Source organism: Protopterus annectens, chromosome 6.part0 (assembly GCF_019279795.1).
Source record: "Protopterus annectens isolate FY-2018-M chromosome 6.part0, PAN1.0, whole genome shotgun sequence".
In the NCBI taxonomy this organism is placed as follows: domain Eukaryota; kingdom Metazoa; phylum Chordata; order Ceratodontiformes; family Protopteridae; genus Protopterus; species Protopterus annectens.
Window position 1 is genome coordinate 1,912,784,237 of NC_056737.1, and position 17,470 is coordinate 1,912,801,706.

At 33.9% G+C, this 17,470-nt stretch overlaps 1 protein-coding gene across 2 annotated transcripts in view; it reads right to left on the minus strand.

Moving 5' to 3' along the window:
• The window catches only part of PRKAG3 (protein kinase AMP-activated non-catalytic subunit gamma 3), a 1,357,042-nt gene that overhangs the window by 472,007 nt on the left and 867,565 nt on the right, over positions 1–17,470 (minus strand). For both annotated transcript variants that reach the window (XM_044075227.1, XM_044075226.1), the window contains one exon: positions 5,589–5,643. In XM_044075227.1, coding sequence (XP_043931162.1) covers positions 5,589–5,643 — 55 coding nt within the window. The remainder of the gene's footprint in view (positions 1–5,588; positions 5,644–17,470) is intronic.

Sequence of the window (17,470 nt, forward strand, 5' to 3'; positions counted from 1 at the left end):
CCCTAAACTAAACCCTACTTCTAACCCTACACTAAATCCTACATATACCACCATGTATGCACTTAACTTAACCCGCACCCTAACCCTAAGGTCCATAACTATCACACACTTACCTTAAAAAGCTAAACCCAAACAAACTAAATAATCCACAGACATACACTTAACAAAACCCTACACTAAATGTAACATACATTACCATCTATGCACTTACCATAACCCGCATCCTAACTCTAAGGTCTGTAACTATCGCACACTTACCTTACGGAGCTATACCGCAGAAGGCCAACCATGAAGATTCAATGTTTCCAGTTTCGCTCTTCTGGACGATCGATGTTTTCATGGTTCTATGAGGACGGGTCGACATTTAGGGATTCGATAAGGTAAGCGTTCGACTTTACAATATAGACCCATTTATGTTGCTAAATGTCAGGAATGTGAAAATTATTATATAGGCAAAACAAAAAATGCCTTTAGGCAACACATTTACCACCATCCATGTTTATGATATAAATAAGGGTAACCTTAATAACGCTTTAGCAAAACATGTCAACAAATTTCCTCACCATGGAATTAGATTCACGGTTATAGGGCAGATTGAAAATAACAGTAGAGGGGGTCCTACTAACTTGTATTTAGAATATAAAGAGCTAATGTGACAATTAAGTGTGAATGCCACTAGCCCACCAGGATTAAAAGATGTAGTCTCACTCACTAGTTACTAAAAATTAAAGGCTGAGTTTCACATCTAAATGTATTCCCTATGTGCTTTGAATATGTGGGCATATTTCAAAACAATTTTAGTATTATTATCATTTTTAGTGTGTATTATAAGCTGTCAAAGTTATTGAGACAACTGTGTAAACAGATTGTTATGGGATTATTTTAAATTTTAACATCCTGTTGCAATGTTGTGGAATTTCATTATGTGCATAGAGTACTAGCAACAGATTTTTTTTGTATATATACATTTCTGTACATTTGGTTTTAATAAGTGCTTCAATATTAGATTGTTGCAAAAGGTTAGGTAATCAACAGCTACTTTATGAGTACAATTTTATTAATGTGTTTTTATTGATTGTCACATGATTTTGCCTAGCTATATAAGGAAATAGTAGTAGTAGTATTGTTGTATTCTGAAGAAGTCTTCTTCTCTTTCGGCTGTTCCCATTAGGGGTTACCACAGCGGATCATCTGTTTCCATTTCTTCCTGTCCTCTGCATCTTGCTCTGTCACACCTGCCACCTGCATGTCCTCTCTCACCACATCCATAAACCTAATCTTAGGCCTTCCTCTTTTCCTCTTACCTGGCAGCTCCAGCCTTAGCATCCTTTTCCCAATATACCCAGCATCCCTCCTCAGTACATGTCCAAACCAATGCAATCTCACTTCTCTGGCTTTGTCTCCAAACCGTCCAACCGGAGCTGACCATCTAATATACTGATTCCTAATCCTGTCCATCCTCCTCCCACCCAGTGCAAATCGTAAGATCTTTAACTTTGTCACGTCCAGCTCTGACTCTTGCCTTTTTGTCAATGCCACAGTCTCCAACCCATATAACATAGCTGTTCTCACAACCCTCTTGTAGATCTTTCCTTTCACTCTTACTGATACCCGTCTGTCACAAATCACTCCTGACACTCTTCTCCACCCATTCCACCCTCCCTGTACTCTCTTCTTCAGCTCTCTTCCACACTCACCATTACTCTGAACTGGTGATCCCAAGTACTTAAACTCATCCACCTTTGCCAACTGTACTCCCTGCATCCTCACCATTCCGCTATCCTCCCTCTCATTCACCCACATATATTCTGTCTTAGTCCTGCTGACCTTCATTCCTCTCCTCTCTAGAGCATATCTCCACCTCTCCAGGGTCTCCTCAACCTGGTCCCTACTCTCACTACAGATCACAGTGTCATCTGCAAACATCATAGACCATAGGGCTTCCTGTCTGATCTCGTTTGTCAACCTGTCCATCACCACTGCAAATAAGAAAGGGCTCAGAGCTGATCCTTGATGTAATCCCACCTCCAACTTAAATGCATCCATCACTCCACCGCAGACCTTACCACTGTCACACTACCCTTGTACATATCCTGTATAACTCTTACATACTTCTCTGCCACTCCTGACATCCTCATGAAGAAGTCAAGAGTAAAATTGATGAAAGTGCTCAATAAAATGTTTGCAGTTCCAGTTCACGCTTTGGAGTGCGTTCCTTTTTTTATTTTATTAGTTTTCAGAGTTTATCTTGTGTCCTCTAACATTACCTGATAAATTCCTCAGCACTTACCTCTACCAAGATGGATGAACATGGCTTTTTGGCTGTGTTCTTTACCACTTATGTCCAAGAGCGGCCATGCTAATTTATGCAGATGAGCAAGTATCTGAATCTTTTTGCTTTGTAAATGCTTTTTTGCAGACAAGTCTGAGGAAAGTCTCCTGGACTGCCTCATTGGAATGTAGCATTGCCATGGAAACGGTCTACCCAGGTGCTGCACATCTTCATGCAAAAGCACCACTGTAAGGCTATCTCTGAATGCAGAACTGTGAATGCCCAAGGTGTACACAACCAAATCCAAATCCAGTTTTTCACATTCTTCTCCTCTTATGTATAGACCCCATGTGATGGTCCATCTGTTCTTGATGAGCTACTCTCAATCTCTAACCCAAAGTCATTGTGAATATAGCAGATGGCATTGGTTTCTTAGTTTTGTGTATAGACCCCATGGGATGTTCCCTTCTTAATGAGCTTCCCCGAGCCTCTCACACAGAATCAATGTGAACACAGGAACTGCCACTGGTTTCTTAGTCATACTCTGTAGGTTAAAGTACTTTACATGCCTTTTATTATCAGCCTGTAGTAACTGTGTATGTATCAGGTGCTAACACATATTATTCTGGCACCATTACTTGAGATATTTTTGTTATTTTGTTAAGGAAACCATTAAGTTGTTATCGTATTTTCCTGACAAATTCCTTGAGTTAGTCTAATGCACAAACTCTGGTTGCCAGTGTATCACCTTATAATAAACCCGCAGTAATTCAAGTTTGTCAGTATCAAGCAGACTTGAGGACATAAAAATTTTACTTTTATTTATTATTAGTGATCAGCAGGATATTGAATTACAAGCTGACACATACAGTTTTGAGCTGGGCACTTTTCATCCTTATCCTTATTAAAGTACTAGCTCTTCAAAAATCATAAACTATTAGGTTTGATACTGTTATAAGGCTTTAAATATTTTTGGAAAGATTCAAAATTATAGCTGTTTAAAATCTTGCAGTACAGAACATAAATTAAGCTGAAAGTATTATAAGTATTAAATATGAGAGGAAATGCTGACTTAGTGAATGAGTGTCAGTGGAATAAAATGCGAAACTGGATGTTTTTGCAATACCTGGGCAGTTGATATTTGGGATTTACTAGTATTTTTCCCAGAAAATTGAAAATTAGCATCCCTGATCATGAAATGTCATTCTTTTTATTGTCAATTTAAATTTGAATTAACACATAATTATTTTGCTTGTATTGAGAATGCATTTGTTGGTACTGCTTAGTTTTCACTGACCATACTGCCCCCTTTCATCTATTTTTGGGAAAGGGAAAAGAGAGGTAGTTTATAGCTGCTATGCTGTAATTTCATATGGTATGGAGTAGGGCTTTAACATCTGAGCCCGATGCAACATCTCCTTATATCATATATCATGAAGTTTAAAGTGCAATCAACCCGAAAATGCGCTTATGCTCATTGGAAGTTTGCAAAATAAGTACAGTTTGAAAGAAATCATTACATCATAAGAGGATTAGTTGGTATTATTAACCCAAAGTACATGCTATATTTGCTGTAAATCTTTATTTTAATTTATTGCACTGTAAATAATCAGATTAGCAAAATGTGATTAGAGAAGATTACCAAATGCTTGTAAAACACCCATGTGAGAGATTGAGTGAAGCTTGCAAGTGTCTCTCAAGAAAGCATACAGAAGAGGTATATTAAGCTAACTTATATGTAATTACTTTTGTCCACAAAAATCTGTGTAATCTGGTGTTATGCTTCTGGTGATTTTGTAACATATACAATGCACAGAATGTAAAAAAAAAAATGAATAAGAATTTTCAGTTTTCTATTTTAGAAGTGATGCAAAAAAAGCCCTGTAGAGGCAGAATTTTATTTTAATATAAGAATCACCTTTTTTGAACTCCAGCTGCCCCCCACACATACCAAAGAAGGGGGAAATACAGAGCTTTGGACTTGTTTATAGTTAGAAAGTAATATTTGTCAGTCTATGCCTTGCTTCTGAACTGAACAGCTAGACTTTTGCCTCCTGAAATATGTGCAGAGGATTTCTTGGAATATGAGCTCATATTATCTCAAATGTATTTTCTGTAAGATTTTTTCCTACAACTTTTGAATGTTCCTAAGAAGTCAGAGGTAGACAGAATACAGTAACCCTTAAGATAGTGCTACTCCTGACTAACATTTGCAGAAGTTATTGTTTTTCTCTGTGTTTTATTAATGTTTGAAACCATTTGTTTTATATATCCTTGTGCAACTATTAATTAAAAGCATATATAGTCTTATAAGGTATTCTTTTTATTTCAAGTAAAGCATTTTATTACTTAGCTTCAAAATAGCATGGCATGTGTCTTATTTATTTAAGTGTATGTATGTTTAATTAACTAATGTACTGTTAAATATTGGCTTCTACCTTTAGAAAGTGAATAGTTTATAGTTAGTTACTAGGCATGCAGTACCAGAGACTATTAAAGAGCCTAACCCAAATTTCCAGTTGTCGCAAAGCACTGTATGATTAAGTGACTTTCTGAGAATCACACAGTACATAAATGAAGGTGGAAAGATTCAAACCATATACCCTTGACACAGGAAGCAGCTCATTAACAAGTGAGAGCTTTAGTCCTCTATACTAACGACCAGCAGAATGCTCAGGGCAGGCTATTGCTACCAAATAAGTATATTATGTTTGGTTTATTATAACAGTGGGTAGCAATTGCTTTTTGGTATGTTAGACTGGCCTAGGTTTTGGCAACACTATCAAAAAGGCAGAACAAGGGGTACTGGAAATGGAAAGCTATGTACAGAAATTATTGTGGTTAAGTTTCAGTTACTGTTTGTAAGGTACGACCGAAGGCATTGGGTTGAGAGCAAGGTGGACAAAGTCCTGGGAAGACAGTAATTATAACTCTGCTCTGCAGTTGCTCATTGTAATGCTTATGTAGATGTTGCGGGTGCTGGTCTTAACCTGAGGTAGAGTGCACATTTGTTTAACATTCTTAAGGCCTGTCACCAATCACATATGCACTGGTGTCAGTGGTGTGGATTTAAAGGCTGTTCTGGGATAAAGCATGCCATCAAAACGCATATAGTTAAACAACTGTAACAATTAACTACCTAAAACAATTACCAAAACTATCATGGCAAAATACAAATAAATGAGCAATTAAAACAGCCACATTCATTTACTGCCATTAAATGATAAAATACTGTGCATTCCATTTGAACCAAATAGATTTTGTGTACATTTAGTTCCAACAGCTAGGTACCATGATAGAGTGTTTTATTTCTTACCTTGCTGTAGGAGGTATGCTAATCAAGTGCTTGAAAGAGCTCTGCAGGTAGATCTCTAGAAGAAAAAGTAAGAATCATTTATTATCAAAATATTTGATTTATTTTTATTTATTTTAATTTAAGTAAATTAGGCTATAGGGCTACACTTTTTCATCTCTCAATGGAGAATTTCTATCTGAACATAGTGTAAAGGAAAATGTGACTGTTTCAGTTAAGATAAAAAATTCATAATTTAAGGAGGTAAGATAATATCAGAGAATGCATGGTACATTAATCTGCTTATTATCTCATTCATTAAAGGGTAGCATTTATAATAAATGGTAACACAAGCAGTACAATAGCATATAATACATTTCACAGTTTGTTACATATGGTATACTTCATATCTCAAAATAGTCATCTCAAGATATACTGGTAGATATATTTCTTCTGGCATTTAGGGTATTTTTGATGTTGAATTCTGATTTCTTTACTTTGTTAAAAAACTTGCTGTTAATGACTGGTGACCATTTGAAATGCCAAGACCTGCTAGAGCAAGTCCCAAAAGATGGGCTGAATGGCCGAAACAAAATGGCTTACATTTATTAAGTTTGAGATATCCATTTCCTGGAATATTCCCTTTTCTCTGACACATAATGATCTAGGAGTTAGTATATAAGTTCAGAAGGAATGGGGGCTCTCCCCTCCACACTGGAAGTGCAGGGAGGCTTGTCTCCCCTGAAAAAACATGTTTAAAGAAGAAAACAAGAAAGTGAGTTCAACAAACCACAGAAGCCAAAGTGGAATCCAAAAATAGCTTTACTGCAAACTTGTATAACACTTGTTTTTAAAAATTGTATCTTGAATATAGTATTGTTTTTAACTAGGGCAGGAAATAAGTAATTGAATAATTGAAAAATTTGTTTAATTGTTTTTCTAATTAATTGAATAAATGTGTTAATGGAGATGTATATTTATACTGTGGTTGTAAATGTTAAAGCTTGTCTGAAGAAGTGTTTGGATACTACTACACGAAAGCGCTAACAAGTTTGCAGTAAAGCTATTTTTGGATTCCACTTTGGCTTCTGTGGTTTGTTGAACTCACTTTCTTGTTTTGTTCGTGGTTTTAACTTTTCAAGTTAATTTTTGTTTATATGTTTAAAGAAGAAGAGTAATGTTCGATATTCACTTTTCTCCAGAATTTTGAACTTTTTTTTTTTGATATGTCAGCACTAGGCATTTTGAGTGCTGGCATTTCAATAGGGAGGCATAATGATCATTTTCTTTTATAAGCCTTTACTTCTCTCCTCATGTACACTAAGAATATTGAATTTCTATGGAAAGCATGTGCTCTTTATTTGTAAAATGTATTTCAGGATCCAGCATCATTTTAATATTATATTGCATAGATAATCCACTTTTCTTTCTATGTATTATTCTTATTTATGTAGCTGATTTTTGCTTAAAAGAACTGCATAAATGGTAACAACAAACAATCACCTGCACACTGAAACTGTTTATAAAGGAGACAGAGAAAGAAATTGTTAAATACCATGACATCTTATGGTTAGTGCAATGTCATCTCTCTCGGCCAGTAATCAAGGAGCTTGAATCCTCACCACTGGCACTGGAGAGGGACATTCACTTGGAACAATAATGGATACACTCAGTATTACCAAAAGCAGCTCTGTGCATCAATCACAATTTCCCTTAAGAGCACACAGGGAACACACTCAGTCCAGGGTCTTGGTTTCTTTATCTATCTCCCTCCAGGTCATCAATCAGACTCCCTAATGGCATAGCTATAGAGGTGAGACCTCAGCTGAGTGTCCAAGCCAAGTTCTCCACCACTCTCTCTGTGAAACCAGTGCTTCATGCCCCATCTCCAAGCAGCTGACACACACACACTCTTTGAGATTTGATCTTCACACACACACACACACACACACACACACACACACACACACACACACACACAGACACACACACACACGCACACGCACATGCACACACACATGCACACACACACACACACACACACACACACACACACACACACACACAGACACACATACACAAAACCCTTGAAAAAGATGGCATATATTTACTAGCTATGCCCCCTTCTGCCCAGACTATAAGGTAGTTACACCAGCACCACACACTCCAAAGCCAGCTACTCCAAGGCACTTACAAGGGTACCCAATTATACTGAGTGAAATTAATATTAATACAAATGGTAATGTTGACCAAGCAGCAAGGCTTTCAGGAGTGGCCGCAGTGCCACCAAATAAATATAAGAACTCTCAAAGGTTAAAATAATATCTAAAGGGCCAGCCACAATGACAATTTAAATATACTTACTAATAAATAATAAAAGAACATGAAAATACTAAATATCTGTTTACAATAGACACCAGAGTTTCAGTCACACGAAATATTAAAAATAACACTGGTGGACAAGTTCACACAGTTACAGAAGAACAATAATTAACTAATCTCACTCTATTTTCCTGACTGATCTAAAGAATTATTATTCCCTGGTTACTTACTAGAGCAAGGCAAGATGAAGTAGGTGAGAGATCCTTCTTTGTTAGGGTAGAAAAACAGAGTGCTATGAGACTTCAGTCTCACACACACACACACACACACACACACACACACACACACACACACACACACACACAGAACCTTGCTAAGATTTGCTGCAGCTCCTGGAAGTCATAAACAAATTTCAAACCTTCACCATTCCAGAGTAGCAATTAGTTCACCTCAAAGATAATGCAGGAAGCTCCATAGTACAGACTTTTTGTCTCTGGCTGCATTGAGAACTGTAAGATACATTTTTATGTCCTAAGACCAGTAATTTAATTTCAAACTATTTTCAAAGTTTGAAATTAACCTCTTCTCTTCCAGTATCCTCTGTTAAAACATATACATTTAAACAGTTACAATAATGTATGCATGCTTGTTTTTCTATCCAGCAGGGAACACTGTTAGTACATTTTATCACAAGCAGCTTTACAAATACATTTTTAACACAAATATCTGTACAAATCAGTTTGATATATGAATGACATAGCTGGCAATATCTTACATCATCACATTTAGCATAAAACAACACTTTCCTTTATCACTGATAGATGAAAAAGGAAGTGGTGGACCATCAGGAAGTGGTGTGGAGGGAAGCAGGATCAGTGACACTTAAAAAATATAAGGTACACAGTAGTTCAGCAAGTAACAAAATGATAAAATGAAGGTGGATGTTGATACAGTACAATGAAGTAACAGTGTCAGCGGCTGAGCAAGTAGCACATTCATCTTTGATGCTGGGGGGTTAGAAAGCTGTAATTTCTGCCCCCTCAGTAGACACTTGGATTCAGAATCTGATAATGCAGTGCAACATGAGGGAGTGTTCTGCACTCTTGCTTTGCCATCCTTTTGAACAAGGCCCATCTACCTGAGATGTTGGTACCTTAGGTAAAATGAATGATCCCATGATACTTACCAGAATAGTAGAGGCTTGTCCTGAAAGAAATTTCATATAATATGCAAACATCACAGTGTTGTTTTGTAAAAAAAAAAAAAAAAAAAAAAAGGGCAACTTGAGTACATGATAAATTACCATCCATTATAAAAACACTATTTTTTTAGTAACTACAGAGTTATTCAACAATTTCAGACACAGCAGTGCATGACCAAACCCAGACCTCCAAACAATGGAAAAGCAAAAGGTAAGACTTAAGGTATAATATCAGAACTGAACATGGACATGGACATGAACATTACCACCAATATTCTATATAAGGAGTCAATTTTATGACCATAAATATGTAGTACATAAAATATCAGATACTTCTTACATTTTTTAAATATGACACTGGTAACTTGTACGGGAATATAAAGGCCTACTATGGTGATGTAATAGTTAAGGCATCATGAGTGATAATGAGCAAATGTAAACAGGAGTATAAAATTTCAGTGCTAAGTGTAAAAAAACTAAGGTAATTTTAGACCATAACTGGGGAAACATATGTGAGAATTTCCATGAAAACAAGAAAGATTTTGCAAAAGAGTGCCTTAACCTCAATGAAACATCTTTTCATTTAGCTCTGTGTTTAGTCACAATGTTTTTCCCCAAGAGAAGACTAAGTCTATTGCCATATTATTATCCTGCAGAATATGTGACATTGGGATACCAAGAATAAAACAGTTCCATTCATATTTACCTTGTCAGCCCTTATACCATTTGAATGTTTCTGTTAAAATAGTAAGCAACAGACCAAGACACTGTGCAACTGTATTCATACTTAATATAATATTTATTAATACAACCGGCCAAGCACTGCTGTCAAGATATTAACATTTTTTATAACATGGATTACTAACAGATACACTGCACTTTTTTAAATGACTCTATGTTCATGATCAAATGTCCTCCCAACCAATTTTCTGTCACGTTTATTCAGTCTAAGTTTTAATCTTTACTTTCATACAATATCTATCAATTTCCCCTTTTATTTTGAAAATAAAAAATTAGAATTTTTACAACAAAGGCATTTTTTATTGTTTATGTGATTTTTTATTACAATATAAATCTGGTTAACAGTTTTATTGATACAGATTATAATGCAAATACATGTTATCACAAGCAAAAACATAATTGCTGCAAATGCTATTAAATCTGTGATGTGTTTTTACCACCCAGAAACCAATTTAGTTAGCCAGTCACTTTAGTTATTATTTTAGGTCTGTTTGCATTTTACTGATATTTTAGCTATTTTATTTAAATGTTTTTCTATGAATTTTGATTTGTCTGGAATATATGTACAGCATTGTTTGCCTATTAGGGCATGCATACCTTTTTGGGAAGCAAGTAAGAAATTAAGTGCCATTTTATTTTGTAGAACCATTGTCCTCATAGCAGTTATTTTTGCTAATATGTATGGTATGACCCCATACTTAGCACTGGCTAATACTTTTAGCAGCTTCTGAGTTTTTAACTTTTATATGCTTTTTACAGCCCCGTATGCTGGTAATAGTCTTGTTCCTGCTATAACATTATTTTTTAAATGTATATGTTTTAAACCTTTTTCTGCAGGATTTATGTCATGATTATAGATTTGTGATTTATTTAAATTGCCGATGTTGTTTTTTACTTTTTTTTCACATTTTTCTTTAATTTTGCCTGTGGGTAATTTATTATTAAATTGTATTACTGGTATTACATATTTTACATAACAGGCTTCTGCCCATTTTGTGGGAAGCCATTTATATACTTTTATGTTACAAATGTAGCATTTTATTTACATACTATACCTGTTGGATTGTCTTGTTTTACATTAAAATTGTTTGAAAAGACCCATGTATTTGCATTTTTTTCATCATTACCTGTATTTTTTTATAATTTTATATTGTACAGCTTGTATCAGACTCTTAATGTTATTTTTGGATGTCAATCCCTTCAGTCTGTCCACCTTTTCTAATTTTTGTTTCATGTCATGTTTTTATTAAAACAATTTTTACCACTTTTGTCTCTGTTAGTTGTATGCATATGTTTTTTTTTTTTGAACTGTCCCTATTTGTAATGTTGGAACTTTTGCATTATCTGTTTTTTATACAAAACCTACTCCTGTTAAGAATTTGTATTTTTTTTTAATATCATAGGGACTGTTGTAAGGACTACTTTATTCTTTGTCATAGGTAGTGGTGTGCATACCCAACACTTGCTTGCATTATTTATTTTTGCATATGCCATTTGCATCACTATAAACATATTACAATTGGGTATTTATTTTGAGTATTTTTTTAATATTTACTGTATTATCATCCCTTGTACCAAACCTGTTACATACATTATTATAACTAACTGTATTAATTTTTTATGTGTTTTGGGGGGGGGGTAATTAACAAGAGTATGTTGACATTTTATGTTTTTTAAACCAGTAAATCTGCATCTATAAAACAGATAAATACATTATTATTTATCTGCCTTACTCTGTTTATTTATTTATTTATTTTTTGTTTTTGTTTTTTTTTGTTTGTTTGTTTTATTATTTTGCATTGATTTTTGTACCAAACCTGTTACATACATTATTATAACTAACTGTATTAATTTTTTATGTGTTTTGGGGGGGTAATTAACAAGAGTGTTTTGACATTTTTTTATTTTTTAAACCAGTAAATCTGCATCTATAAAACAGATAAATACATTATTATTTATCTGCCTTACTCTGTTTATTTATTTATTTTTTTTTTGTTTTTGTTTTTTTTTGTTTGTTTGTTTTATTATTTTGCACTGATTTTTATGTACCAGCACATTTGTATTTTTTTTTTTTTTTACATTTTTTACTTTTGGGACCAAAAGTCTAATTAATTGTTTTTAACTTTAAAAAGTCCTTGTCAGTCAATGTTCCATGGACCAGTTTTACTGATTTTTTTTTTATTATGACTTTGCTTTTAATTTGATTTTTTGGGCAATATTGTAACCTTTTTAAAAATGGAATGCTTGTTTTTTGGCTATGCCTTAGCATATCTTTACAGCATTTTGTTTTATTGTTGATGCTTTCCTTGCTCTGATAGTGGCTTTTTTCTCCAGACCTCTGGATTAAAAGGGAACTGCATGGGCATCTTTTTGCCTGCCATCACCTCGAATGGGGATATGCCCATTTTGCTATTGGGCGTTGATTTGATTTCTGTTAGAATGTTATGTAAATGTTTTACCAAATCATTTTTAATGCACATTTTCTAACCTGTTCTTTCATGTTTTGTTTATTTTTTTAATTTATTTCATTTGATTGTGGATGTTAGTATGGTATATGGATTTTTTTGTTGAATGTTTAACGTCACATCATTTTTTATTATCTTACTGACAAATTGTGGCCTACTGTCTGATTTTGTTACCCTGGGCCACTTTTACTGACAAAATATGTTTTTTTTATAGTGCTGTTGCTGTTATTTTGGCTGTCATTCTTTTATCGGAATTCCTCTAGCCATTTTGAAAATATACTTATTGCTATTAATAAATAGTGATATTTGCCCTTTGCTGGAGGCAGAGGTCCTTTATAGTCAAATTGTATTTAATACCATGGTTTATCTGCTGCAGGTATTTTGTGAAATTGTGGCTTTTTACATTTTGCATTTGTCTGAAGACATATTAGGCATTTATTCTGTACTACTTTACACAGTTTGTTTAGATTTGGATTTTAATACTTTTTTTTACTACTGGCCATAGTTTTTTTTTTATATGTCCCAAAATTTGATGATTAAACCTCACTAGTTGTTTTGCTAGTTGATAAGGAATGTACAGTAATCGTAGCCAATTTTGTGTATGAAAAATGTAGAAATGTTTGTCTACTCCATTGTTTTTTTAACTTACATTGTTTTATATTTTATTTTATTTTATTTTTTGTTTGTTTTTGATTTTTTTAATCCACATATATTTTTTAGTGTATAAAGGCTCTTTTTAGTGGCTTTTTTTTCTTTGGCATTAGCCAAAGCATTTCCTCTTGCATCTTTGTTGTTTGTCTTTTGATGGGGTCTCAGTTTTAAAATACTGAATTGTCTTTGTAATTAATTTTTTTGTATCAATTTTCATATGTCCTGTAAAACAGGAGTGTGTTTTAAAGGTTTTTCTGCACTATTAATGATTTTATTTGCTCATGTTACCATATGTAGTCTCAATGATTTTACCACATAGGCACTGACACTGTAAATATTTACCAGATGGAAATGCTGCAAAACATACTTTACAGCTTTTAGTTTTGCCCTCTGTGCTGACATGTATCCTGGTAATTTGACTAGAATTGATTTGTGTTTCTTTTTTAGAGTCACTACTGCAAATCCAGTATAATATTTTTCATTTTTTTAGAAACGAGCACCATCCACATACACAGTCAGAATGTGGTGGTCATGATCTGCTTTTAATGGTGACTTATTTGGCTTTTTAGATTTGCCATGCAGTCATGTTGCTTTTTTGTATCTAATAAAGTTGGATAGGTAATACTTGCCCCCTGTCTCTATGTGTACATCTCTTGTACTGAATGTAGCCAGCCATTTTGAATAAACAATCTAACACCCTCAATGATTTTGTTCATCTTGCTGTTACTTAAGAGAGTTTTTATTGTCTGATGCAGAGTTTGCAGTATGACCCTTGAAAATATTGTCAAGTATTCTGCTTGATTTATTTTCCAGTATATAGCCCAAAGCTGCTGAATGCAGGGATGATGGTCTTTTTCCACCAGAGTAAATTTTCAGCTGCATAATGTAATGGGTCTCAACCATCTATCTATTACTGGAGATATTCCATGAGGCCATAACTGCAATAGCACTACTGAAAGCGTCTCTTTCTTGCTGCTTGCAAAGTAAAAGCAAATTTATTGGTAAGACCTATCAGCTTTGTTACCTGTGTTAGCTTATACTTTAACATTCTTAGTCCCTTTTTTTCAATGCAACTCCACTTTAGAGTCAGTTTATTTTTTTGTTTTGACAGTATTTTATAAAGGGGAGTAGCAGCCATGCATAATCCTCTGTAAATTTCCTGTTGTAGTTTATGATTTGCATGAATTTGTGTAAATCTGAAATTATTAAAGCTTTTGGCAGCTTCAGAATTTCTTGCACCCTTTCTTTACAATGAGCCTTCCCTGTTGGTCTGATAATAGTTTCTTGAAACTTGACTTTTTGTGACATTAAATGATTTTGTCATTGTTTACTTTAAAATCTGCCTCTTGCAGTTCCTTTAGAACTTTTTTTTAGCTGTTGTATGTGTTACCATCTCTGACTGTAGCAAAATATTATCAATTTAATGTATAGCCCTGTCATTCTTGCTCATATCTTATAAAATTGTCCCCACAATCTGATGGAAAATTACTGGGCTGTTTTGAAAACCCTGTGGAAATTTAGTCATGACACATTGTTGTTTATAAGTATAAACAAACCATGAACAATGGCCTTTCTGAAATTGTACTGTGAAAAATTTATTTGCCAGGTCTATCATGGTGAACCACTGACTTTTTGGTTTTATTTGAACTGCTAATTCTGGGACTCCCAGTATCAGATGCACTCTTGGTTGTGTGTACTGATTTACCTTTTAGAGATCAGTAACTTTTGTCTTTTTGTTTTAACTGGCCAAATTGGTGAATTTGTTGGACTATGTCCCTTTTGGATTATGCCTGCCTGCCTCTTTCCATTTTAAAATTATTTTGTTTTTCATATTGGCTGCTGCTTCAGCAGGAATTGGATACTGCTTTTGGAAAGGAGAGATGAAGTCCCTCAAGCTTTTTATCATGACTGGTACTTTCAATGTTTTACAATCTGTTTTTGATTTTGCCCATATGGTTTGAAATGCTTGCTTTATAGTGTTCCATATATCCTTCTTTTCATTTGTCAGGAGCATCACCCTGGTTTTTTACTCTTTATCAAGTTAACCGGTACTCTCATACACTTACAGTCACTGACCACTTTGTTTCTGTCTTTTGTTTTCCACAAAATGCAGTTAGAAAAACCTATCACTATTTCCAAATTGTTCATAATATCCATCCCTATTATAGTGGTCTTGTTAAAATAGCAAACAACAGACCAAGACACTGTACAACTGTATTTGTACTTAATATAATATTTATTAATACAACTGACAAACACTACTGTCGGGATATTAACATTTTGTATAACATGGATTACTGACAGATTCTCTGCACTTTTTTAAATAACTCTTGGATCATGATCAAATGTCCTCCCAAGCAGTTGTTTTCAGAGTCACTTTTATATAGTATAAGTTTTAATCTATTTAAAACATTTTTGGTATATTGTGGTTTTACTGTGGACCAAGCCAGTTTTTGTCCCTTTACCATTGTTTTGTTTTCTTATCAGTTTTTAAAAAGACCAAGGTGTACTCTTGTGACAAGAAAACATTTTCTGCACTGTTAGCCATTTTCCTTTGGTAAAGCCATTCTGACAATTAAGTTTTTGTATGTATTTAGCTTATTATGCTATTTTAGCAAGCCTCTATTTTTCAGCAAGTCTCCATTATCATAGCAATTTGTTACTGATGTTTTAAACCCACAATATATCTTGTTGTCTTACAAACACATTTTTGCTAGGTTAATCGCACTTGTTTGTTTGCTGCATATTTTTTTCTGAATACTTTGCAGGCTTTGTATCACATACTATTTCTAAAAGTTTCATGCTGTTTCTATAAAAAAAGACAACTTTACTTTTATACAATATCTGTAATTTTCTGCTAGACATAAGCCATACAAGTTGAATAGTATTCCATGACCAGAAAATATAGAAATGGCAATAAAATGGACTGTGCATATACAACACTTTGATGAATCAATTTTTTTCAATAACACTTGAAAAAAATGTACAACCGCAGTTCTTACAAGACTGAAAACTGGAGTGTTATTGGTCTTAAGGTTCCAGAGAGTAATTTCACATAGGGATATATATATATATATATATATATATATATATATATATATATATATATATATATATACTAAAAACATATGATGCAAACTTTCATTTTTTATCATTAGAAAATTTAGTAAGCTGACTGAATCACTGCTGAAGGTCATTTTTTGATTATGTATATGAATTGAAAGCAACATAAATACTTCAACTAACCCTCAATTTTCATTAGATGTTGGTATCTAAAATTAAGAATTTGACAATTGAAGGGAGTCTAAAGAAAATGGTTGAAGGTTTATCAGCAAAGGGAATGGTTATGGGTAAAATACCCAAATTCTTAATACGTAACCTAAAAACAAGAATCCAGAAGAGCTTATCATGGGATCCAGAAATAAAACTTCTGCTGTATTAAACAGTTTAAGCATTCTTGACTTGGTATAAGAAAAGTAAAATGTTTGGTATTTTCAGCCTCTGACCCTTTGGCTTGGGCTTAGAGGAATTATTTAAACTAACCTTGTGATTCATATCACCCCAGATGAAGTTAGAAGTTGATTTATTTATGGATTTAAAGAGTTCATTTGGAATGCATGAATTGGCATTGTGACAAAAACAAAAAATATCCAGAGAAAAACATTCATTTTGATGATGGTTGTCCTGCAAAAGAATAATACTTACATTTATTTCAACTTTCAACATCAGCCTTCATTTTTTTAAATACCAGATTAAGATTTGCCAAAATGAAAATACTCATATCAGATTTATGTTTAGCACCAGTCTATTTAAGTTTATTAAGCAAAAAAGCTGGTTTTATTTGACAATGATTAGATGAGTATCTTCTTCATCTCATTTAGAGGGAAAAGCTTTAATTTGCTGACTTTCAGTTTCTAGTTTAAAGGTTTACTGTATTCATCTCCTGCTTGAAATAGATGTTAGATGCATGTTAATAGGTTCTGAAAATATAACAGAATATTATCAGTGAATGAAGTAACAGTGATAATTCATAATTACTTAATTAATTAATGGAACTACTATTTCCCCTGATACTACTACACATCTCCTGGGCATTACCATAGATAACAAACTCAACTTCGATGACCATATCAACAATACTATTCAATCTGTTAATAAAAAACTAGGCTCCCTGTATAGAATCAAACCCTTCCTCACTCCACAAGCTAGAACCTTCATTGCCCAGACACACCTCGGTTCCACCCTATTCTATGCTTCCGCTATATACACCAATCTATCAAGGCGCAATCTAAGCAAGCTTGAAACCAATTATAACAACATAGCCAGATTTGCCACAGGCACTCCTTTCAGAACCCATCACTGTCTTAATCTTAAACAGCTTGGATGGTCCGAACTTCAAAACCATCTTCTGTATAATCAACTAGTGATCATACAAAAAATTCTTTACCACCCAAATAATACCCCTATCCTTACTAACCTGATCTCCCCTTATAAAAATCTGGAAACACTTCGCTCAGCTAATAAGT